The following is a 20,591-nucleotide window of genomic DNA, read 5'->3' on the forward strand; positions in this document are numbered from 1 at the left end:
ATTGGTTAACAGTTCAGGAACAAAGCTACTCTTGCCGAGTCATGTTGAGATAAGAGTCAGATTAAAGCTTCCCTCTGGAAGTCAGACGAGCCAATAATAACAACAGTCAGCACAAAACTGTGCCCAGTGTTGCCCTTTTATCAGCTGTTACCAGTCCCACCTTCATTGCATGAGCAGTGTAAATGACTACTGAAGTATGCAGATACCTACTATAATTAAAGTGCATATTATCAACAAATGCTTTTAAAATATCAAATAAAAACACAAATTCTGCGCAGCATGTTTTTACTGCATGTTTCAGCTGCTAAAGTTGGAGCGTGTTTTATATGCTTTATATGCGGTTAGAAATTTCAGTCTAGCTGAGGCTGTCCCTTGCCAAATGATTACCAGATAAATAAGAGGGGCTGTAAAATGATCAGTAGAACTGGAAAACAACACACACAAAGGCCTGGCACTTTCCCTAATTTTTGCTCTTGTATTGCATTAATATAATTTTATAAATAGTTTAGATAAAACTGAGATGGACTGAGACCTACTAGAGCACTTTTCTAGTTAATTTGAGCACTCAAAGTGCTTTGTTGCTACAAGCCTCATCCGCATAGGCACCTTTTTGCTTTTAACTTAACACTCTCACACTCTGTTGGATGCATCAGAAACAACTCATGGTTCAGCACTCTGCCAGAGGACATTTAGATACTGAAGGACACTCAAGGAGCTGATTCAGGCCACCGACCTTCTGATAAGTTAACAACCCGCTGCACCTCTTAAGCCACAGTGACCATGAGACTTTTGAAGTGGACATCTCTGTTTACTGTAGTCACTTCTTAGAGTCTGTATTTTCTAGCTTGTCACACTTGTGCATTTGAGAAAACGTATCTTAGAAATAACTGAAAGATACAGTATATCACTCCAACCTATTATGTGAAAACAGAACAGAGGTCCACAACAGAATTGTGAGTCTAAAACGTTGCTGCAGCTGTCGAATAACTATAAATATGTTGTGTGTACTCAAGTAGAGTATTTAAAAATGTATTAAAGTAGGCCTACAATACTTCCTCCCAGTGTTTTCCGTTATTGACTATTTAATGCGTGCACTGTAGACTCATGAAGCAGAGTTTTTAGTTATTAAAGATCATCATACACAATGGCTCGATGATCTCCACTATTGAGCGATACATTATTCTATTTACTACAATATACAGGCACAACACGACACCATTCCCTCTTGGAATCTGAAACAGACAGCAAAGAAAAATGTTTCTGATGTTTGTGTTTGTGATGCAGTGTAAGGAGCCTTGTAATGGACTCTTGTATCAGCCAATCTGCATACAGTGGGCGGGGCCACGCAGCGTCCAAACTCATTGCAGCCAAGTCAGTTGACACCCACCTGGGATAATCCCGTGCTGGATGTCGGTAGGTGTAGTATTGACAGTACTCGGAGTCTACCCCAGCTGCTCAGCTGCTCAGTCAGTGTTTCCACTTCTCAGTGTTTATCGACACCCCCTCTGCCACACAGCAGGCAGAGACTGTCTCCAGGTTGCTTTTACTGTTGGGGCGATGGAACCTCTGCGGAAGGAGGCGAAGGATAATCCGTCGGCTTCAGCTAATCTTCTCTCCAAGATTTTCTTCTGGTAAGAAAACCGGCCTCACACTGCTTTCTGTGACATTAACCGAGTGAAGAGCTCTCCTGTCTGACAGTTTGTGACCACCCAGTGAGGCCTGTCCATGGTCCGTCCCTTGAATAAACCATACTGTTACCGAGAGAAGTTTGTTAAAGTGGTTTTGAAAATAAGAGTTGTTCTAGAGTAAAGTGCTGCAAAGTTGAAATGCCAGTGATGCAAGAATGACAAGTAATGTGTAATAAAGGAGAATTAGCATTCATTTCTTTAATTAACCCATTTCATTTACATTATGTATGTACTATAAACATGCAGCTATTTAAACTAGGACAATATATGTGTATTAAAAAGCATAATTGTGGTGTGGTTAAAAAAAGTACTGTGACTTACTTATGACTTTAAAAATTAAACAAAATAAAACAAAATATACCTAAAAAAGTTGCTTTTGTTTACTTTTCCTTTAGTTGGCTAAATCCCTTGTTCAGAATTGGATACAGAAGGAAGCTGCAAGAAGATGACATGTACAAAGTTCTCCCGGAGGATGCATCTGATCGACTTGGAGAGGAGCTACAGAGGTGGCTTAAATTTATTAAGTCTGATTGTACTGACATTGTAATAAACGGTTTTGTTTTGTTTTTTAACAGTGATTCCACTGAAGGTCAAGCTATGCAAAGTACTAACTGAATAGTCTCAGTTATAAATTCATAAATTCAGACACTGATTCAGACAACTGTTCCGACTTTTCAACAATTCCCGCTTTCATATCAGGCCGAGTTTTACAGCACAGGACCAGGGTCATGAACAAAACTCGCATTCAGATTTGCCATCATTGTTGGTTTATTCTCCGTTACTGTATCCTGTGACATTTTATTAGATAGCACAAAAGGCCGTTCTATCATGCTTGTCCTCTCTGAGCAACTCTTCATGGAGTGGGTTTTACAAACACTGCCGTTTCAGCTTTTGTGGCCTGCCAGTGTCAACTAGGCCCTTGTGACCTCTTTACCTTGACTGACCCACTTCCCTGCTGGTGTTCACTTCCATTTCAGAGCTTTTAAAAAGGCCAGACACAAACCACCTTCAGGCCATTCTTGCTGCCAGCGTCAGCGATTGTGGAAATGACAGTGAAAATGTCAGCTTAAAACTGTAGAAACATCCAGCTTATGGTAACACTCACTACAAATTATTTTCTGCACAAATGTCAGCATTTGGCATTCAGGACTTTGTTCACTTCCAGTACTCTGAACTACTATATGTTGAAGCTAGAGCTGCACACTCATGGGAAGCACCAGTTGTATTGAAATGACACCCTTCACCACTGCTAAAATCCCTGTGTGTGTGGAGAGGCATATGAATGTCTCCATCACAATATGAACATCTCATGTGCAGGGGGAGAGGCTGCCCGCTTTGACGAAGTCTGGCATCAGAAGTGTGCTTGGATATGAGCCCATCTATATTTAGATGGCAGTTTTCAAACTGTTCTGAGGGCAGGGGCTAACCCCACACTGATCTTGCTAACTCTTGTGAGAGCTACCCCTATCAAGAATTCTCTTACTTGATGCAAGTCTATGTGCATGTATACAAAACTAAGAGTTACAGCGTGGTTTTGCTAACGATCTATGGGAAGGATGTGAGCTAACAGGGCTGGAAATTATGGTTGACAGCACTCTTTTGAAGGCCGCAGATGTTTAAGCGTTAGTGTGATACATAAAATAAAGCACCTGAGCAGGTGTTCCTCAGAAGACTGAGAATGTCAATACAGGATCACACTGCGTTTGAAAAACAGTCTGCAAACAGTGTTTTCTAAAGTTGCAGTGCAGAAATCTATAAATCTGAGGGTTAAGCGGTGCAGAATCCATAAGCACTGGTCTGCAGAGATGAGAAATAAGGGGATATGGTTAAATATTCTTGACAGAGGGTATGTCTGCTGTTGCCCGAGACAAATGCACTGACCTAAATGTTTTACCTTGCATTCAGGGGATCTGGGATTTTCCTGGCTTGGTTTACTTACCTGCAGAGGGAAGGGTTAATCTAAGTGATCGTCTTAGGCTATCCTGATGGGAATGGTCTTTTCCACAATGAGCATCCGTAGTGCTCAAAGGATCAGTGAATAATTTAATGAGTATAAAAAAAATTCACAGTCAACAGATCTCAGCTTAATTGAACCTGGAACTTTCTCTTTAGCATGTATTTTAGAGGAATGGTGTTTCATCCCTTCATTAGCATCTAACAAACATCTAATAATGCCAAGGTACACTGAAGCTTTTCTGATGACACAGTTATATTAACATTACAGTCAAGTATTTGTCTAAAGAGCAGCGTGGGTAAGGAGCTTGGTCTCATGTGGAAGTTTGAGAAGTAGTGCTATCTATATATAGGTGGGCTCACCTCCAAGCACAATGTCAACCTTAATGCCAAACACTCTCACAGGGGGCAGTCCCTCCCATAAATCGGTGATGTCCAATTAAAGAGGTGCCAGGAAGTGGTGGGGATTTTCACGAGTCTCTGGTTGGCTTTTACACAGCTGGGTATTCTTCTAGTGGAAAACAGTACAGCTTTGTCTGGTGCATATAGTGTTTTAGAGTACTAGTAGTGAGTTGAGTGCTGAATGCAATGCTTCTCTTTACCATTATCCTTCACCGAAACTGGCAATGACTACAAACCCTGATGTGGCATGGATGTCAAGGATGGGTTGATGAACGCCCTGAATTTAAGCATTGAGAGCAAATTCTTAGTATGTAACAATAAGAGGTGTTACAGTAACCACTCTAATAGAAGCACAGAGTAAGAATGACCAGAAGGTGGTTTTTGTCTAGCTTCTTGACATAATTTGAAATGAAAGTAAACATAAGCAGGGAAGTGGGCCAGACAAGGTAAGGAGGTCATAAGGACCTTATTGGGAGGTCACCAAGGCTACATTCACATTGGTTGTGAAATAATGAATTGTTGAACTCTGTTGGAATTGTTTGGAGGGGATAAGAATAATTGAACAGTCTTTTGTGCAATGTTAAATACATTTTGAAAGGGCCGAGGCTGATGGTGGATAAATCCACAGCTGGGTTCATGAACCTGCTCCTGCTTTTTACCTTTGTTTATAGTTCAGGTTGATATGACAGGATGTATTTGTGTAAAATCCAGACAGCTATGCAGTATCTATCAATGTGTTTAGAAAACTGTATGCCACATACTGTTCATACTATGTAGTACTGTATTTATTATGGTTAATATTATGTGTCAGCAGTAGTGATAATAGTGACAATAATGATCCATACCTGGTTAGTTACATCTATATGAGCAGTATAAATGAACAATTATAGTCCTTCACTTTTCTCTTAAAGTATGCTAAGTAAAAATTGATTTTATTTCTTTATTGGGGAATCACCAGCAGTGCATTGCTCTATTACTGACTTTGAAAATCTTCCTATCAGGAGTATTAATTGGTTTTCTTTCTATTTTCTGGCACATTTCAAAGGTACTGGAATCAAGAAATTCAACAGGCAGCAAATGAACTACGGCCGCCTAAACTTACCAAAGCCCTCATTCAGTGCTATTGGAAATCATACTTGCTCATTGGATCGTACATCTTTATAGAGGTATATCAAAGTAATAGTGAAAGCACACAGCAAGAAGTGAGAAGCTTTTGTATGTAAAATACATTGACATTTCTGTTTTACATTCCTTTTACTATCAGGAAGTCATCAAAGTCATTCAGCCAGTGCTACTTGGGAAGCTGATCGAGTACTTCGAGAGCTACGACCCAGCTAACTCACCCGCGGTCTCTGAGGCGTACATCTATGCTGCAGGCATCTCACTCTCAACCATCAGTCTGACTGTCCTTCACCATCTCTATTTCTACCATGTCCAACGAGCTGGGATGAAGATCCGCGTGGCCGTGTGCCATATGATCTATCGAAAGGCGAGTCATTATGATATGTCTGAGGATAAATGCCATCCTCTGAATTCTGCCATCGTAAATTGAACCTACACCTTTGTTCTGCAAAGGCTCTGTGTCTTAACAGCTCAGCACTGGCTAAAACGACTACAGGACAGATTGTGAACCTCTTATCCAATGATGTCAACAAGTTTGATGAGGTGAATGAAAATATCTGCACTCAGTTTCCAGTTTAAATCCTACCTTCCTGAAAGCTATAGTGTTATGGCCTTTGTAGGTCTGTGTCTCTTGTGTCTTTGAGTTAACGTTTTTCTTTTGACTTGTATTATAAATGACCTTACGCTCTTTACCTTTGCAATATTGCTGCTTATGCTTTTCTTACAGGTCACATTATACTTGCACTTTCTGTGGATCGGCCCCCTGCAAGCAGCGTCTGTGATAATATTGCTGTTGTATGCGATCGGCCCGTCGTGTCTCGCGGGAATGGCTGTCTTCTTCTTTATGATGCCAGTACAGACCATGTTTGGACGTTTGTTCTCAAGACTCAGGTTTGAAGTCTTTTGTCAGATTCATTAAATATACCATACATGTACTGTTGTGTTGCGTCGATTCCATAGTTTCAGTTTTTGTCTCAGGGCTGAAACAGCAGTCTTAACAGATGAGAGAATTCGCACAATGAGTGAAGTCATTTCTGGGATCCGAGTTATAAAGATGTACGGGTGGGAGAAGCCTTTTGGTGCGCTGGTGGATGAGGTCAGAAGGTACAGCTGATCTAGCAATATACAGATTCAGCCTCCAAATGTCTACCTGTAGAGGTTCAGTTGTGATATTGTAAAATTATTACGTGTTCCAGATTTTGTAATATGAATATTAGAGTGAGTTAGAAGGAAGATTACTGTAAAGTGCAATAAAATGAAAACTGTGCCAAACACTGCCATCCTCTTTTGTTTTCTACAGAATGGAAATCTCCAAGATCATGAAAAGCTCTTACCTGCGTGGCCTGAACATGGCGTCTTTCTTTGCGGCCAGCAAGGTCATCATCTTCGTCACCGTCTGCGTTTACGTACTGACAGGGAACACGTTGTCTGCCAGCAGAGTGTTCATGGCAGTTTCCCTCTACGGGGCAGTGCGACTCACCATCACGCTCTTTTTTCCCTGTGCCATAGAGAAGGTCTCTGAGTCTCTCATCAGCATAGAAAGGATTAAAGTAAATATATTACAGTTAGAGGCTATATATTTTCCAGTAGTGTGTGCTGATTACTTTGTATAAAAACTAAAACAAATAATCTACTATTCTTGTAAGCAATTTCTTCTGCTGGATGAAGTTGCTCCTCAGCATCTAGGACTTCCTGTGGCAGAGAAGAAGGACTGCATGGTGAAAATTCAGGACTTAATATGCTACTGGAATAAGGTAGGAAACATTTTGGGAAATGCGTCTTTCCCTCTTATCCTAAATATGTATCGCATGCAATCTTTTGACCCCTGGAGGCATAGCTAGTATTATGCACTATGCTACACCAGCTGTGAAGCTTGTGAGACAAATTTGTGGTTTTGAGCTATGTATAGTAGGTGAACCAAGGATTAAATAAATTGTTGTGTATTTACTACACACTGATGTTCAAACTGGCTTACTTTTTCTTACAGACTCTCGAATCTCCAACTTTGCAGAACGTGTCTTTCGCAGTGAGATCGGAGCAGCTCCTGGCAGTAATTGGACCTGTTGGAGCTGGAAAGGTCAGGTCTGTTGTCAAGTTTCAGATTTAGTGAAGCACACACATGACCATGAACCCGACATGGGTTAGGTAACTCTAAATACTTCTAACTGAAAATCTGATGCTTTTACCACCAATTTCATAGCAGCAACCCTGCCTCTAAAATTTCCTTTTTAGTATATGATGCTTATTTAATACATACATACTAAAAGGTTTGCTTGGCCTCTAGGCTTCAGTTCCATGCTGAGTTCTCTAAGCAAGAAAGCGATTTTAAAGGTATTTGCCAAAATGTAAAAATTGCAGTTTAAACCAAATTTTTTGTTTGTGCATTTCAGTCCTCGCTCCTCAGTGCCATACTGGGAGAACTGAGTCAGGAAAGTGGTGTTATCAAAGTCAAAGGAGAGCTTACATACACTTCTCAGCAACCATGGATTTTACCCGGTACAATTCGAAGCAACATCCTTTTTGGCAAGGAGCTCAACCTCAAGAAGTATGATAGAGTACTGAGAGCCTGTGCCCTAAAGAGAGTGAGAATCACCTTGAAGCATGCTTGTCAATAATACAGTCTAGTAGCAAAGTTAGAGCTATTTTGGCTTGCAGTACTGGTGCAAATGGGAATGTTTGGAAAAGTTACATTTGTACCCTGATCAGGACATGGACCTGCTGCCAGGTGGCGACTTGGCGATCGTCGGGGACAGAGGGGCCAACCTCAGCGGAGGACAGAAGGCAAGGGTCAGCTTAGCAAGGTGTGCTGGATAACAATACAGAAATATGCTGGCTTATTTGGTAACAGTGACAGAGATAAAGTCTGTGTGTGTGTCTTTTTAGAGCAGTGTACCAGGATGCAGATATCTATTTGCTTGATGACCCTCTCAGTGCTGTGGATGCTGAGGTGGGCCGGCACCTCTTTGAGGAGTAAGTCCTGTTGCCAGCATCTTACTGTTATTTGTGAAAAGAAGTTGGCAGTTTTTCATGTTATTTCTTCTCCGCAGGTGTATTTGTGGACTTCTGAGGAAGAAGCCTCGTATCCTGGTTACTCATCAGCTACAGTATCTGAAGGCTGCCGATCAGATCGTCGTCTTAAAGGAGGTGAGAGCTTGAGTGTTGATTTAAAATATAAAATATCAGCAACTTTATTAGGTGCACTTATTTAACTTCTCATGAATGCAAACATCTAATAATCCAGTCACATGGCAGGGTGTCAGCGCATTTAGGGCCAGATTTAGTAAACAGGGCAAAATAGCATTTGTGTTTCATTTTTTGGGTGATTTATAAAAGTTGGGCTGTTTTCTAACCACAGGGGGAATAAGTTCATGTCAGTATCAAGCGCAAAAAGTATGACATGCTTTTTTTGGTGTTAAATATCAGCACAATTAGCTGTAAATTGTGTTTTGCAAATTTTAGCCAGTCAGTTTACACACTTGATTTAATTACTGTCCTCTATAGCAAAGGAACTCCCAGATGAACATGTGCAACAGGGTCAGTAGCAAAAATCTCTGAGTTGTTCAACTTCAACAGCTCTATACCCCAAATTATTATGTTTCAAAACAAAGAAAAAATAAAATCAACCTAAAAAAATGAACTTCTGCTCCATTTTTTGACTTAGAGGAAAATAAGTTAAAATTAAGTTAAAATGCCAAAACTGTTAATTTCCTTGTCTAAGAGTTTGTTATTGGTAATAGTAGCAGTAGTACATTTTCTTGAGCCTACATTTTATGTTGCCTACAGAATTTTTATGACGATATAAATGAGCTATGCCGTTATTAACTGCATTTCTTTTCTCTCAGGGCCAGATGGTGGCCCGAGGGACCTACAGTGAGTTGCAGGGCTCTGGACTAGATTTCACCTCTCTGCTCAAGGAGGATAAGGACCAGGATGAGCAGAGGCAGAACACCACTCCTCTCTCAGGCACCGTCTCCGGCCTCCCCCACGCACTCTCTGACAACTCATCTATGTCTTCCCTTTCTTCCTCTCGTTACTCTTTGATTGAGGGAACAGAGCCACTTGCAATGGTAGGTGTATGTAAAGCATTAGATTTTAATGGGAAAAAAACGATCAAGTTTTTAAGCAGGTACGTATTAAACTCATCTTGTGCCTGCCTGCTGTGCATCCTTTCAGCCACTAGAGTGCAGAAGAAGCTCACTTTTCCCTCTTACCGTTCACTACAGCCTGCTTTGAAGTGTTGCTAGATGACTGGAATTGACACTAGTGTCTATTTCTAGGTAGTGCAACCAACAAAGGAGGAAAGCCGCTTTGAAGGAAACGTCGGCCTGCATATGTATGTGAAATATTTCATGGCAGGTGCTAACTTCCTGGTGCTCTTGGTCCTCATTTTATTGAATGCCCTTGCACATGTGAGTTTGCTTTTTACTTTCTATCATTATTGCAAAAATACAAAGGATTGTTAATTTTTAACATAAGATTATTTGTAGTGACATAAGCAGTTTTGTTGTTTTCTTAATGTTTGACCTAAAAACATCTATGTTTTGTTTTATTTTGTAGGTTACATTTGTTCTGCAGGACTGGTGGCTTGCGTGCTGGTGAGGATTTGTCTTCTTGCAAAAATAAATACATTAAGTAATTAAAAAAAAATAAAATAACGGGATTTGTAAGCCAAGTGGGCGCATTTACTTGGACTGAAAATGGTTTAATAGAAGATAAGTGAACAAAACTGTCTTTCTTGACTTTATCTGTCACTTGTTGAAACTGACCTTGTGCTTCAAGATGGGAGGAATGTGTGTTGTGTAGTGCCTTCATGTTGCAGCTTTCTTCCTTTGTTGTGTTTATTTGTCCTTGTGGATTTTTGTTTCTTTTGTGACTTGACTTGACAGGGCCTCTGAACAGAAGCACATCAGTGTGACCGAGCACCTCAATGGCAGCTTCCCTCGGCAGCTGGACCTTGACCTGTACCTAGGTGTTTACGCAGGTGAAGCTCACTGAGCGCATATTGCTTTTTGTGTACTCCTGAATCTCTGAATACCGCAGCCATTCAATGAACAGATCCACAGTTCTTTGGCTGTAGCCCAAGGCCTTCAAGGCCCAGTGTATGTGTACACGGGCCTCAGCTGTACAGCGAGATAGCAGTGCCTTTCTTGTTCTCTGCCGTTGGATTGCTCCGATTGCCTCCTCGTGACTCTCAGCCTCTTCACTCGCTCAGGCTTTGTGCTCACAGTGGTAAATCAGCATTCAAGTAAATGAAAAAAAAAAAAATCACAAATGAAGAGGAAAAAAAAGTGTTTTTGTGTGTACGGTATGCTCAACAATGACACTTGAAATGCATAGCTAATCACAGAACAAGCACTATAGTGTGCTGATGTTAGTTTTTGTATTTTTGTCAGGTTTAACAGCCACTTCAGTTGTGTTTGGCTTCGTACGCAGTCTGGTCTTCTTCAATGTCCTGGTGAGCTCGGCCCAGACCCTTCACAACAACATGTTTAACGCCATCCTCCGGACGCCAATACATTTTTTTGATATCAATCCAATTGGTAAGTGGCTCACCAGCCTTTCGCGTTCACATTTTAATGACAGAGCCTTTTTTACAGCATGGTCAGTGATTTGAGATGTTTACATCCAGAAGGACCTGGATCCAGTCGTTGCTGGAACATCTGGCCACTAGAGAGCAGACTGCTCCTTACTTTGTCATGTTTTCATCCACTTACAAACATTCAAATACTTTTCTTTATCCTCTATAATTTGTCATGGCTATCAGGTTTCTTATGATGTAATAATTTATACATTCATGTATTGTTTTTTATTTTTAATTAATTTTTTAATCTTCTTAATTAAGATGTTTTTCCCATGTTAGGTTTTTAAACGGTCATGTTTTATTTAATGTGAATAAACAATATTAAAAACTCATTAATATTTATCTAAGATGTATGATAATAATAAAGAACTGAAATTTAGTTTAAAATGAAATGATTGTAAAAGTCACTGCTGGCAGGTAAAGACTGTGCAAGCAAGATGTTAATTGTGTCAAAACGGTGGCGATATGACTTCATTTTTTAGCCATAATGTACTTAGAACCTGCAAAGAGAGTGCTATCTATTTTATTGTGAGCCTGAACAAAAACAGCAAACAATCAGACTGAATAAATGGTGTTTGCAGTAGATCTCGGACGGTGTTGCGTGTGGATTATAAAGAAGTGTAAATAGAGACATATTTGCCTTGCGCGCTGTATCAGAAATGTCGATTATTTCATTAGCTTTGTAGGCTGGAGCTGCTGGGTCACTGAAGCTGGCAGATGGACGTAATTTTAAAAGTGAGCAAACACTCCAAACGTGTCTGACTTTACTCAGGGAGGGAAGCAGTTCTTTTTTATTTATTTTTTTTAATAGGCATCAATGAATGTGAGTGGATAATTCAAGATTTGCTTAAATTAGCTGCAGTTTTTTTCCCCTCTTCTCCATAATTTATCTCCATAATATTAGTGCATTAATTAAAGACCTGTTTTAATTAGGTGAAGTAATGTCACTAAAATCTGTCATTCACATCCAAAGTCAACTGTCAAGTGGCCCACTTTGATAACTTTAATTTTTCTGGAGCATTGTTCACCCGTCAGTAGATAATTACTCTGCCTAATCTCCTCACAGTGACATGCGTGTACAACACAATCAGCTTGGGTGGGAATTCTCAACAAGAAGGGGAACTTGTATCTGTATAATGAGTCATAATAAGCTGGTAACACAAGTCTAAATATGATTTGAGGGTGTTCAGGAGCTTGTGGTTTCTGCTAGCATTAGAAGTGGGTGTAGCGACAAAGCTTTTCTTTGCAAAGCTGTGTTTGGAGCAAACACCGCGTGTCTTAATCTTTGACTTTTGTTTTTACTGCCGCCGTTGTGTTATGCATTGGACTACCTGGCAGCTTATCTGGGTGTGCCTTGCTCGGTAATCTATGCACAGGAGGAGAACAAACACTTTGAATAATGTAATAATCTGTTTAATAGCGCAGCAAAGGAGAGGCTTAACAGACACTGCTATCTGATCGCTGTTGTGCTGCTATCAGTAACCATTGTGTGACCAGTCCAGTCATTACAGCTCGGTTGCCAGTCTGGCAAACAACACTGTGTTTGACTGGATTTACACACACACACACAACTATCCCGGAGTCTGCGTTTCCTTTTTCCTCCATTCAGTCAGCAATAAATTAAGAAAATATATATCAGTATTTTTATTTGCACTGTATAAATAAATACTTATATTTTACCCCCCTCCCCCCTTTTGTTATGTATTTTTAATTAATTTATTACCTCGAGTAAAAAAGCATCACGACAAAAGCAGCTGTTGTCTGCTCCTCTTCTTCCCTTCCTAATGTTTTCTTTCTGTCTAAACACTTTTGTTCTTTAAAAAAAACCGCCCTGCCACTTCCATCACAGCGTTCACATTCACTACTGTCTTGTCGTAAGTGTGAGTGATTTGTAACTGTGTGCACATGTGCTGTTAAGGATTTGACAGCTGTTTACATGTGTAAGTGATAGGTGCGCTGCTGCTGCTGCTGTTTCTGCTGCTGCTGCTGAACAGGCCCGGTGTTTGATAGCCGTCCTCAGATTTAAAGGTTACCATTTCAAGCGTCGCTGCACAAAGGTCTTATTTGTTATTCTGTGAATGTGGTTTATAACAATGGAGTACAGCTGTGGTGAATTATGATTGACGGAGAGGTATTGTGGCTCTTCTGTATCTGCCACTGAATACCACTGCGCCATTTAAATCTGTGACTGTGTTATCTTTTGTGCTGCGCAGACATAGTTGATTTCCAAGTTGGTGCTTTCGGTGATTAAAACTCTTTTTCGCGTTGTGACAGTACTCTTTGATAATTTTAGAGATGACAGAAAACACAAGCAGCTGTTTCCTCCGTTTTATTATTTTAAATGGCTTTAAATATTCATGTTGCCCCATTTGAGTAATGTGTACAGTCTTATTGCAGCTGTTCATCCAAATGTGATCCATTTAGAGCAGCACAGACAGCGGTGGATGTGTTGAGCTGATGTTGATCCCTGTAATTTAGTGTCATTGAGTGGGCTAATCCCCTCAGAGACTGCAGGCCAGGGCTTCAGCTCATCAGCACAGTCGAGGAGTGGAGTTTCAGTCAACACATGCACAGACACACATCCACAGCCCTGTCTCCCATCAGCATAGTGGGCCATCTCAGAGCTGGGTGTTGGTGTTGACGCAGTGAACATTAGATCTTCTGTAGTCACTGATGTGAGATTCTAATTGTGTCCACAGAGGCAATGTTTTTAACGTCTGTATTTCAGGTCTGGGATGCAAGAGTGTTAGGAGTGAAGTGAAGGAAGTACTGCAGAGAGGATGATGATATCGAAGTGTGTAAATTGAATGTGGAGATGGAGCTGTGTGTGTGTGTGCAGTATGGCTGATAGGGCTCCCCCTCGCTCTGCACTTCCACTATTTAATTGCATGAAAGGGAAGGAGAGGAGATTGCAGGAGCCTGGCGGTGTGAGCGAAGAGAATGGATTTAGAATGTATTAGTATTGGCAGCAAGGCGCCGGCGGTGGGAGGCTGCCCCAGGCCTCCGGGCCCTTCATGGAAGTGCAGGTGAGCCGTGCCACCTCCAGCCTTGGCAGCCCCCTCCCTAGTATTTCTTCATTATCACACTTGTCTCACTGAAGGGCCCCTCCAACTGCACTGGGGCCCACACATGGAGCGGCTCTGAGTCGTCTCCTTATCTTGATGTTTACAGGGAACAGCGATTTGCCACACGCCCCGCTCTAGCCGGACCCCACTGTTCCACTTCTTTAAGTGTGATTGGGGGCCCTTCTCACCTAATATCTCCACCTAAGAGGCCACCTTAGTTGGGAGGGCTTGATATTTCCTGAGCCTGAAAAGTGGTGCAAATCACCCCTGGAGTCTTAAAGCATGAGAAATTGTTTGATACTAATGCTGCTGATATCCTGAAACGTCTATACCCCTCTGTACACAATAGGTGATATTGTTGACAACCACCCAGAGTGATTGAAGCCATTGTCCCACACCGATCTTACCTCATAGGCATTTCCATGCAGTGAATGTCTTTGTGTAACTGCATCACTGTAATGTATCCCCTCTATAGTCTGTGCAGGATGGAGAAGGCTCTTTACTTCATCCCCTCTGAAACTCTGTGTTAACTGAGCCGCTTGTCAAACAGCTGATAGCTGACTGATGTTCTCTGCTCTAGCACCCTCTAACCATTGTATGATGTAACCCAGAGAAACCTATCCTTTTCTTATTGGCATTGTTTGTCAGATATGCATGAATTTGGGTCATCTATGGCTTAGACAGTAAAATTACGTAAAATATTATTGGAGCTTTCACAAACACAGTTTGACAAGTACTCCCCCCTTATTCCCAGACTAAAGCAGCGATATTCTGCATTGGTATAGTAAGCGCTCTACCCCCTTGCTTGAACCCTCCCCTCGGGATGTCTGTATGCTAAAGGGGCACTCACACTGTGAATAAGATTAGTCTGCCTCCAAGTGTACAACATGCTTACGCCACTTGACTTTGAATCAGTGCTGATTTGGAGCATTGCTGGGTTGTTGCGGGGAATAATGCTCTGGCTGGGTTTATGCAATGGCTGTTATAGGGAGCCCGGCCTCGTCTGCATGCATGTTTTTAGGCAGGAGCGGCATTTTGGATAAAGCTGTAAGCTGCTTACGGCCGTGGAGAGAGGTGATTACAGGGCCCACCTCCGTAGGACTGACTAAGAGGCTCGGGGGCAAGTTTTAGGTCAGCCGTGCCATGGCTCCACCACGCCTCCAGAGTGCCATGCCACCACATTCTGCCACCATGTTGCCCAGTGTTTCCTTTCTCTTTTCTTTTACCAAGTCACACCCTGTTCCATGGCGTATTCTGTGAGCCTAGATAAACTCATCTGCATGCTTGAATTGGCTTGTTTAACTCTATCAGAGGTTGCACCCTACATTTTGTGAGTACTGCTTTATTTACATTGTCGTCAGACAGATATTACTGTGTGCATAGCCATTTGTCATTGTGGAATACAACTGCTCTCCTAAATACGTTAACAAACATCATGGCCCTATTTTAAGGACACTGCACATTGTTTGTGTCTTTTGACCTTAGAAGAGTTCAAGCTGTGGCAGTGCTGCCGCTGCTCTGGTACCTGTTGTCTGCCTCTGAGAGCCAGGGGTCTTCCTTCAGGGACAGAGATAGTAAAAGCCTTTCTGTCTTGCCTGCCTTTAAGGAAGTGTGCTTTGGGGATTGGCTATCAGTGACCCTGCAGTACACAGTGTGTGAAAGCAGCTGGAGTGTAATCTTATGTGCTGTGGGATCAGAATAGTGGAGCAAAGTTACTAAAGGAGTAACAATAAGGGGCTGCCACAGCACCTGCAGAGCACTAGCCAAAATAATGAACGACCGAGCAGATTGGAGGCAACTCAATTAACGTCACTGACACTGCCAGTCAGAATATAAAGGCAGGTACGCAGCTTCTGTTGGCCTTTTGTTCCCTAACAAAAGGTTCCCTCGTGTATTCAGCCAAGAGTAGGACAGTCTTTATGAATCACTAGATAAATAATGATTCATTGTTTAATCTAGATAGGCCTGTGTTTTCCATTTGATATCACACTGTATGTAACCTCTGTTCTATTAAGGGGACTCTGATAACAGTTGCTTAATAGTCTAAAGACACGAACAGAATTGAAACTAACAAAATATTGTTTTTATGAATGCCGAGTAGTTAATGGATAAAGCATATCTGCATTTGGTTTAGATTTGTTTCATATGCACATCTGAACCTGTAACAGTAAAAAACTTAATATGATAAATATTCAAGGAATTGCTTATTTTTTCAGCTCGCTTAAGCGCACTATTATTGTTGTACAAATGGCGTAACAATATTGGCAATATAAGAAAAATTCTGTTTCTATTATAGAGATATTTTTCTAATCTGTTCTTTTGTGTTGTGCTTTTTCTCAGGAAGAATCCTCAACAGGTTTTCGAAGGACATCGGTTACCTGGACTCTCTGCTTCCGTGGACGTTTGTGGACTTTATCCAGGTGAGTCTCACCTCGGCAGGTTTGGTTGCTGGCGCAGCAGCATGGGGAGGCCATTTCATGCCTGGCTAAACCTGCTTTGTGGTCCGGGTCCCCTAATCTGGAAACAATTACTGTAGGATTACCCGCCAGCGCAGCCCAGCGCCTGCACAGATTTAATAAAAGTGTGCACATAGGCTGAGGGCGTGGCTCCCTCAGCGTGGCACAACAGAAGTGGCATCTTCAGAGAATGTGTAAGGAGAATAAGGAAGTGATTGGAAGAGAGAAAGGCACCAAAGAGGAAATAAAGCCACAAGATGATGGGTCAGATGTGGAAGGGAAAATAGTGGAAATGTCAGGAGAGGGTGAGGTGAGGATATTGTGTCGAGTGGCAAAGAGAAAAAGTCTGACATGAAGTGTTTACAGGAGTACACCTGGACTTTCGCCTCTTAGCCCAATTCGCTTAATGCTTAACAGGTCTTATTGACCTGCTAGCCAAGGGCCACCCTGATGCAAGCCCAGGTTAGGTTACCAAATGCCACCCTGCCACCGTGACAGCCATCTCCCACGAAACCCTGCGGAGATGAGCCAGCTCATGCACCTAGCGCCACAAAGAAGGGAATGTTCGCTGCACAATTCGAGGTAGAGGAGCAGGCGTGGCTCCTTGGTTCGGGCCAAAGAATAGAACAAAGGCGCGCTGAAAATGAATCCCCCCTCCACAATGCCTGAATGATGTTTGTGGCAGATACCCATCTCACAGTAGACAAAAGCCATCTTAAATGCTGAAAGCACAAAAGAATATACGCACAAAAGCTTTTTGTCTGCTATAGTTCCCCTCATTTTGATAATAAGGTGAATAATGGTTAAAGTAAAATAATAACTTTTGTAGAGGGCCAATAGGTCCAACCAACAACAGTGAGAGTAGACCACGTCCTGACATAAAACATAGATGGGTTTCAGCTGTGCACTTTTACTTGAATTTCTCCTGCTTTCCTCATTTTTCTAATTGTGTCTTGATGTGAAAGACATAAAATCTAGAGCAGGCCGTGTCAAAATCAGACTGGATATGTGCGCATTAGTCTTTTGCTGTAGCTAAAAATGGGATGTGATTGTGAGAGTGGACAAAGGTAGCATCCTTTGGACAAAGCACTTTTGTTTGTGCTGCTTTCTGCTCTTGTTTGCAGGTGTCTTTCACGGAGCAGCCTTTAATGCTTTCAGGAAGGAAGATTTTCACTCTTTTTTTTATCAAAGTATTAGCTGTTGAGAAAAGCTGCTGATCTCCACTATTGTTGCTCATTCGTGGAGGGACGTTTCCCCATAGTTATTGTCTAAATGGTTGTCAGGAGGGAATAAAGTGAAACTTCATAAACAATGCCCTAACTGGTTTATCTCTTTCTATGGAGAGAGGCCGCTTCTGTGTGGGGATTTGTGCCTTAGCCTCTCCCCCCTCCTTTCTATGGTGGAGTAAGCACTTCACAGCCCTTCAGCACTGCCCCCCAAACCCGCCTAACAAGGGGATTCCCTCAAGCTGGGGGAACCTGGTTACACCCCAGAGCCCTATTTTTCACAGGTCTCATTTAGTAGTAATTTAGTATATTGGGGAAAAAGCCTCTTTCTCTTCCATCTTTATGGTCAGGGGACAAAGACAGAAATGTCAATTAAAAACACCTCAGGCTTTGGGAACTGTCAGCTTTTGTGTGGACTTGACCTTTAAATCCTGGGTTGCCTCTATTTTCACAGAGAGGGCAGAGGAGGAGGCCAAGACAATAGGGGGTGAGTACAGGGGTCTTTCAGCGGATTTTTGTGTGAAGGCTCTTGACCAAGTCACACCACCAACTGTTGGGACCCGCACTGCATTTATAGCCCTGCTTATCCAGTCAAAATTCAGTTTGTCCGGATGTTTTCACTAAGACACCAGCTGACTTAAGTGTGACCCAGCCTGCTCTTGCCAACGCTAATTCCTTATAAAGACGGGAATAAACAAATTACGGCAATAAACCCTTTTGTGTGCGTGTGAGAAAGAGCAAAAGAAGAAACAGAGACAAACCAAGCACTGAAGGGCTGAAGACGCACACAAGCGCAGAGAAAAGACAGCTATTGTCTAAAGAAACACTGGCGGGTGGATCGTTGTGTGAGTCTCTATATTGTGGCACATTGTGTATCAGGCCTCTTTAGTGGCTTTGTGGGATATGAGAACTGCTGACGTAATCGTGGACGCTGTAGGATGGGATTTCACCCGGCTTTCTCTGCTTCTTTACCACGCTGGCGACTAAAGAATGCACTGGCTCCAGGCATTACACAGGTTAGCCTGAGAAACACAGAAGATGGTCCAGTGTGGAAACATATATAGGCTGTGCCATTAACCCTCTTTGAGCATTGTTTTTATGACAGTGCCTTTGTGACACAGAAAGGTGAGCGGCGGCCTTAGGATCACTGACCTGTGCTTGTCTTCCTGAAAAATAAAGCCGAAACAGAGGAAAACATCATCATGTGACCCTGCGTGTGTATTTGTGTGCGCTTAACTGGCCACTCAGCAATACCACACATGGTCATTTGATGGCGAGCACCGGCCAGCAAAAGCTTCCCGTGTGAGTATGTGTGGTCTCCCATGATGCTGTGGTCCAGCACCTCAGCTGGTCTGACTCAGAATGCAGGCCAGACCCAGGGCCCTTTGAGCCTGGGAACTGACACAACAAAGTCCCAATCTAATCTTGAATCTCACCTCACGTCAGAATGACGAGGACAATGAATTCTAGGCTGACTTTTGTATTTCTGAATTGTTGGTTTTTGTGTGTGTTGTTTTCAGGAGGGAAAAAAAAGGCGAATGAATTTGCTGGACACTAGTGATTTATAGTAGAGAGTGAGGGGAGACCACATTTCAAAGCCTTTCTCTTATTTCCAAAATGGGGTTGGAAATCAGCAGCTTGACTGAGCCCAAATAAGTGACTTCTTTTACCTTTTCACAGCACACAAAGGCCTAATCCTAGGACTACTTGAGCCACCAATGTAGACAGCGTCTGAGACCACCACAGTATGTGTCAGACCTTCCTCACCACACACAAAACACATTGACTGCAGCTTTATGAAGTGAAAATGGCCCAGAAAGGGAAAATGTGAAGGAGGTGTCCACAGTCATTTCACCCAAAGAAAAGCCACAGCATCTGGGCATTTAATGCTAAAATAAAGCCCAAACACAGAGTAGAATGGATTGGGTCACTTGTATTGTTCCAGAGCCCAAGTGGAACGGCCCTGTTTTGTTTCAGTACCACTGACCCTTGCAACTTATTGTGCTGCTCAGTCACGGAAAAAGTGTGGAGTTTAAAAAAAAAAGAAGAAAAAATTCCAACGATGACAGAGGACTTCTTTTGAGAATTTTTCTTTACCACGCTCACCCCTCATTTCCTGTTTTGTTTGCACTTCTTTCCCAGTGGCAAATATTGCACACTGTCAGTAAATAAAGGGAGGATGAAAAAGGGAGTTGTAAAAAGCATAATGATTCCGTCTGTCCGGAGGGATGTTTAATTAAAGCGAAGTGTTTATTTTCAGCTGGTGAACAACAGTCGCTATCATTGCCGAACACAAATACAGCAATTAACTCCAATTTTCTACATTTATTTGGACATCAAAGAGCTGATAGAATCATTGAGAAAATAAAGCAATTAGGGTCAGCAGAGATCTGAATGGTCTTTGGACACAGCAGTGCGCCCAGTTTGCCTGAATGACTGACTCGCATGCGTGCGGTAGCTTTCTTTTCTCGCTAAAGAGCTATTAGCGGTAATTCTTTATTTAAACAGTTTGTATACAAAACCTTTCATCCTTTTATCCACTTTTATGTGCAGCGGGATGTGGCTTTGGGAGTTTTCTGTTCCTGTGTGGTTTCATAGGAGATATGGATGTGGTCTGAGGGGGTGAGGTGTATACTTGTAGGCTCACTTATCAGAGTCATCTGTGTGTAGTGTGGGTGGGGGCCACGGTGTCCCCGATCCTGACACGATAAGCGCCAAACCACGCAAATGGATCACATCAAACAGGGCCTTGGCGACAGCGGGCCCTGGGGAGCAGGAGGAGGCAAGACTTGTATCTAATGGTTCCTGTTCCTCCTACTGTCCCCTTAGATGACCCCACTGTTAGATAAAGCCAGCCTGGCTCAGACCGTTGTGGCCACCGCTGAAATGGGCCCAATTAGAATTCAGTTTAACCAACCAGCAAAATGTGAATGAGCAGTGTCACTGTGTCACCAGTCATCAAATGGGTAGTGAAAGAAAAACAGTGTACGCGATAAGACATTTGTTCAGTTAATATTTGATCCCCTCAAGGGAAGGCTGGATAACACGCGGTAATGGCCTGTGTGCCATCATCTCACTTTGCAGTCTGGTAGCCTTCC

At 42.3% G+C, this 20,591-nt stretch overlaps 1 protein-coding gene across 8 annotated transcripts in view; it reads left to right on the forward strand.

Annotated features, from left to right (window-relative positions):
• The first annotated feature begins 1,303 nt into the window (after nt 1-1,303).
• Nucleotides 1,304-20,591, forward strand: part of LOC100712200 (multidrug resistance-associated protein 4) — a 33,738-nt gene continuing 14,450 nt past the window's right edge. For 5 of the 8 annotated variants that reach the window (XM_019352321.2, XM_025903483.1, XM_019352323.2 and 2 more), the window contains exons 1-20: nt 1,364-1,631; nt 2,084-2,194; nt 5,089-5,209; nt 5,308-5,532; nt 5,619-5,708; nt 5,893-6,056; nt 6,144-6,269; nt 6,466-6,715; nt 6,812-6,919; nt 7,153-7,242; nt 7,556-7,747; nt 7,872-7,966; nt 8,049-8,135; nt 8,213-8,309; nt 9,008-9,232; nt 9,443-9,574; nt 9,723-9,760; nt 10,052-10,146; nt 10,559-10,705; nt 16,152-16,231. In XM_019352321.2, coding sequence (XP_019207866.1) covers nt 1,408-1,631; nt 2,084-2,194; nt 5,089-5,209; nt 5,308-5,532; nt 5,619-5,708; nt 5,893-6,056; nt 6,144-6,269; nt 6,466-6,715; nt 6,812-6,919; nt 7,153-7,242; nt 7,556-7,747; nt 7,872-7,966; nt 8,049-8,135; nt 8,213-8,309; nt 9,008-9,232; nt 9,443-9,574; nt 9,723-9,760; nt 10,052-10,146; nt 10,559-10,705; nt 16,152-16,231 — 2,697 coding nt within the window. In that variant the 5' untranslated portion in view covers nt 1,364-1,407. Of the gene's footprint in view, nt 1,632-2,083; nt 2,195-5,088; nt 5,210-5,307; nt 5,533-5,618; nt 5,709-5,892; nt 6,057-6,143; nt 6,270-6,465; nt 6,716-6,811; nt 6,920-7,152; nt 7,243-7,555; nt 7,748-7,871; nt 7,967-8,048; nt 8,136-8,212; nt 8,310-9,007; nt 9,233-9,442; nt 9,575-9,722; nt 9,761-10,051; nt 10,147-10,558; nt 10,706-16,151; nt 16,232-20,591 lie in introns of all 8 variants that reach the window. The other 3 variants (XM_005452860.3, XM_025903482.1, XM_005452859.4) reach the window with 3 other exon arrangements.

The sequence above is a fragment of the Oreochromis niloticus genome, linkage group LG16 (assembly GCF_001858045.2).
Source record: "Oreochromis niloticus isolate F11D_XX linkage group LG16, O_niloticus_UMD_NMBU, whole genome shotgun sequence".
In the NCBI taxonomy this organism is placed as follows: domain Eukaryota; kingdom Metazoa; phylum Chordata; class Actinopteri; order Cichliformes; family Cichlidae; genus Oreochromis; species Oreochromis niloticus.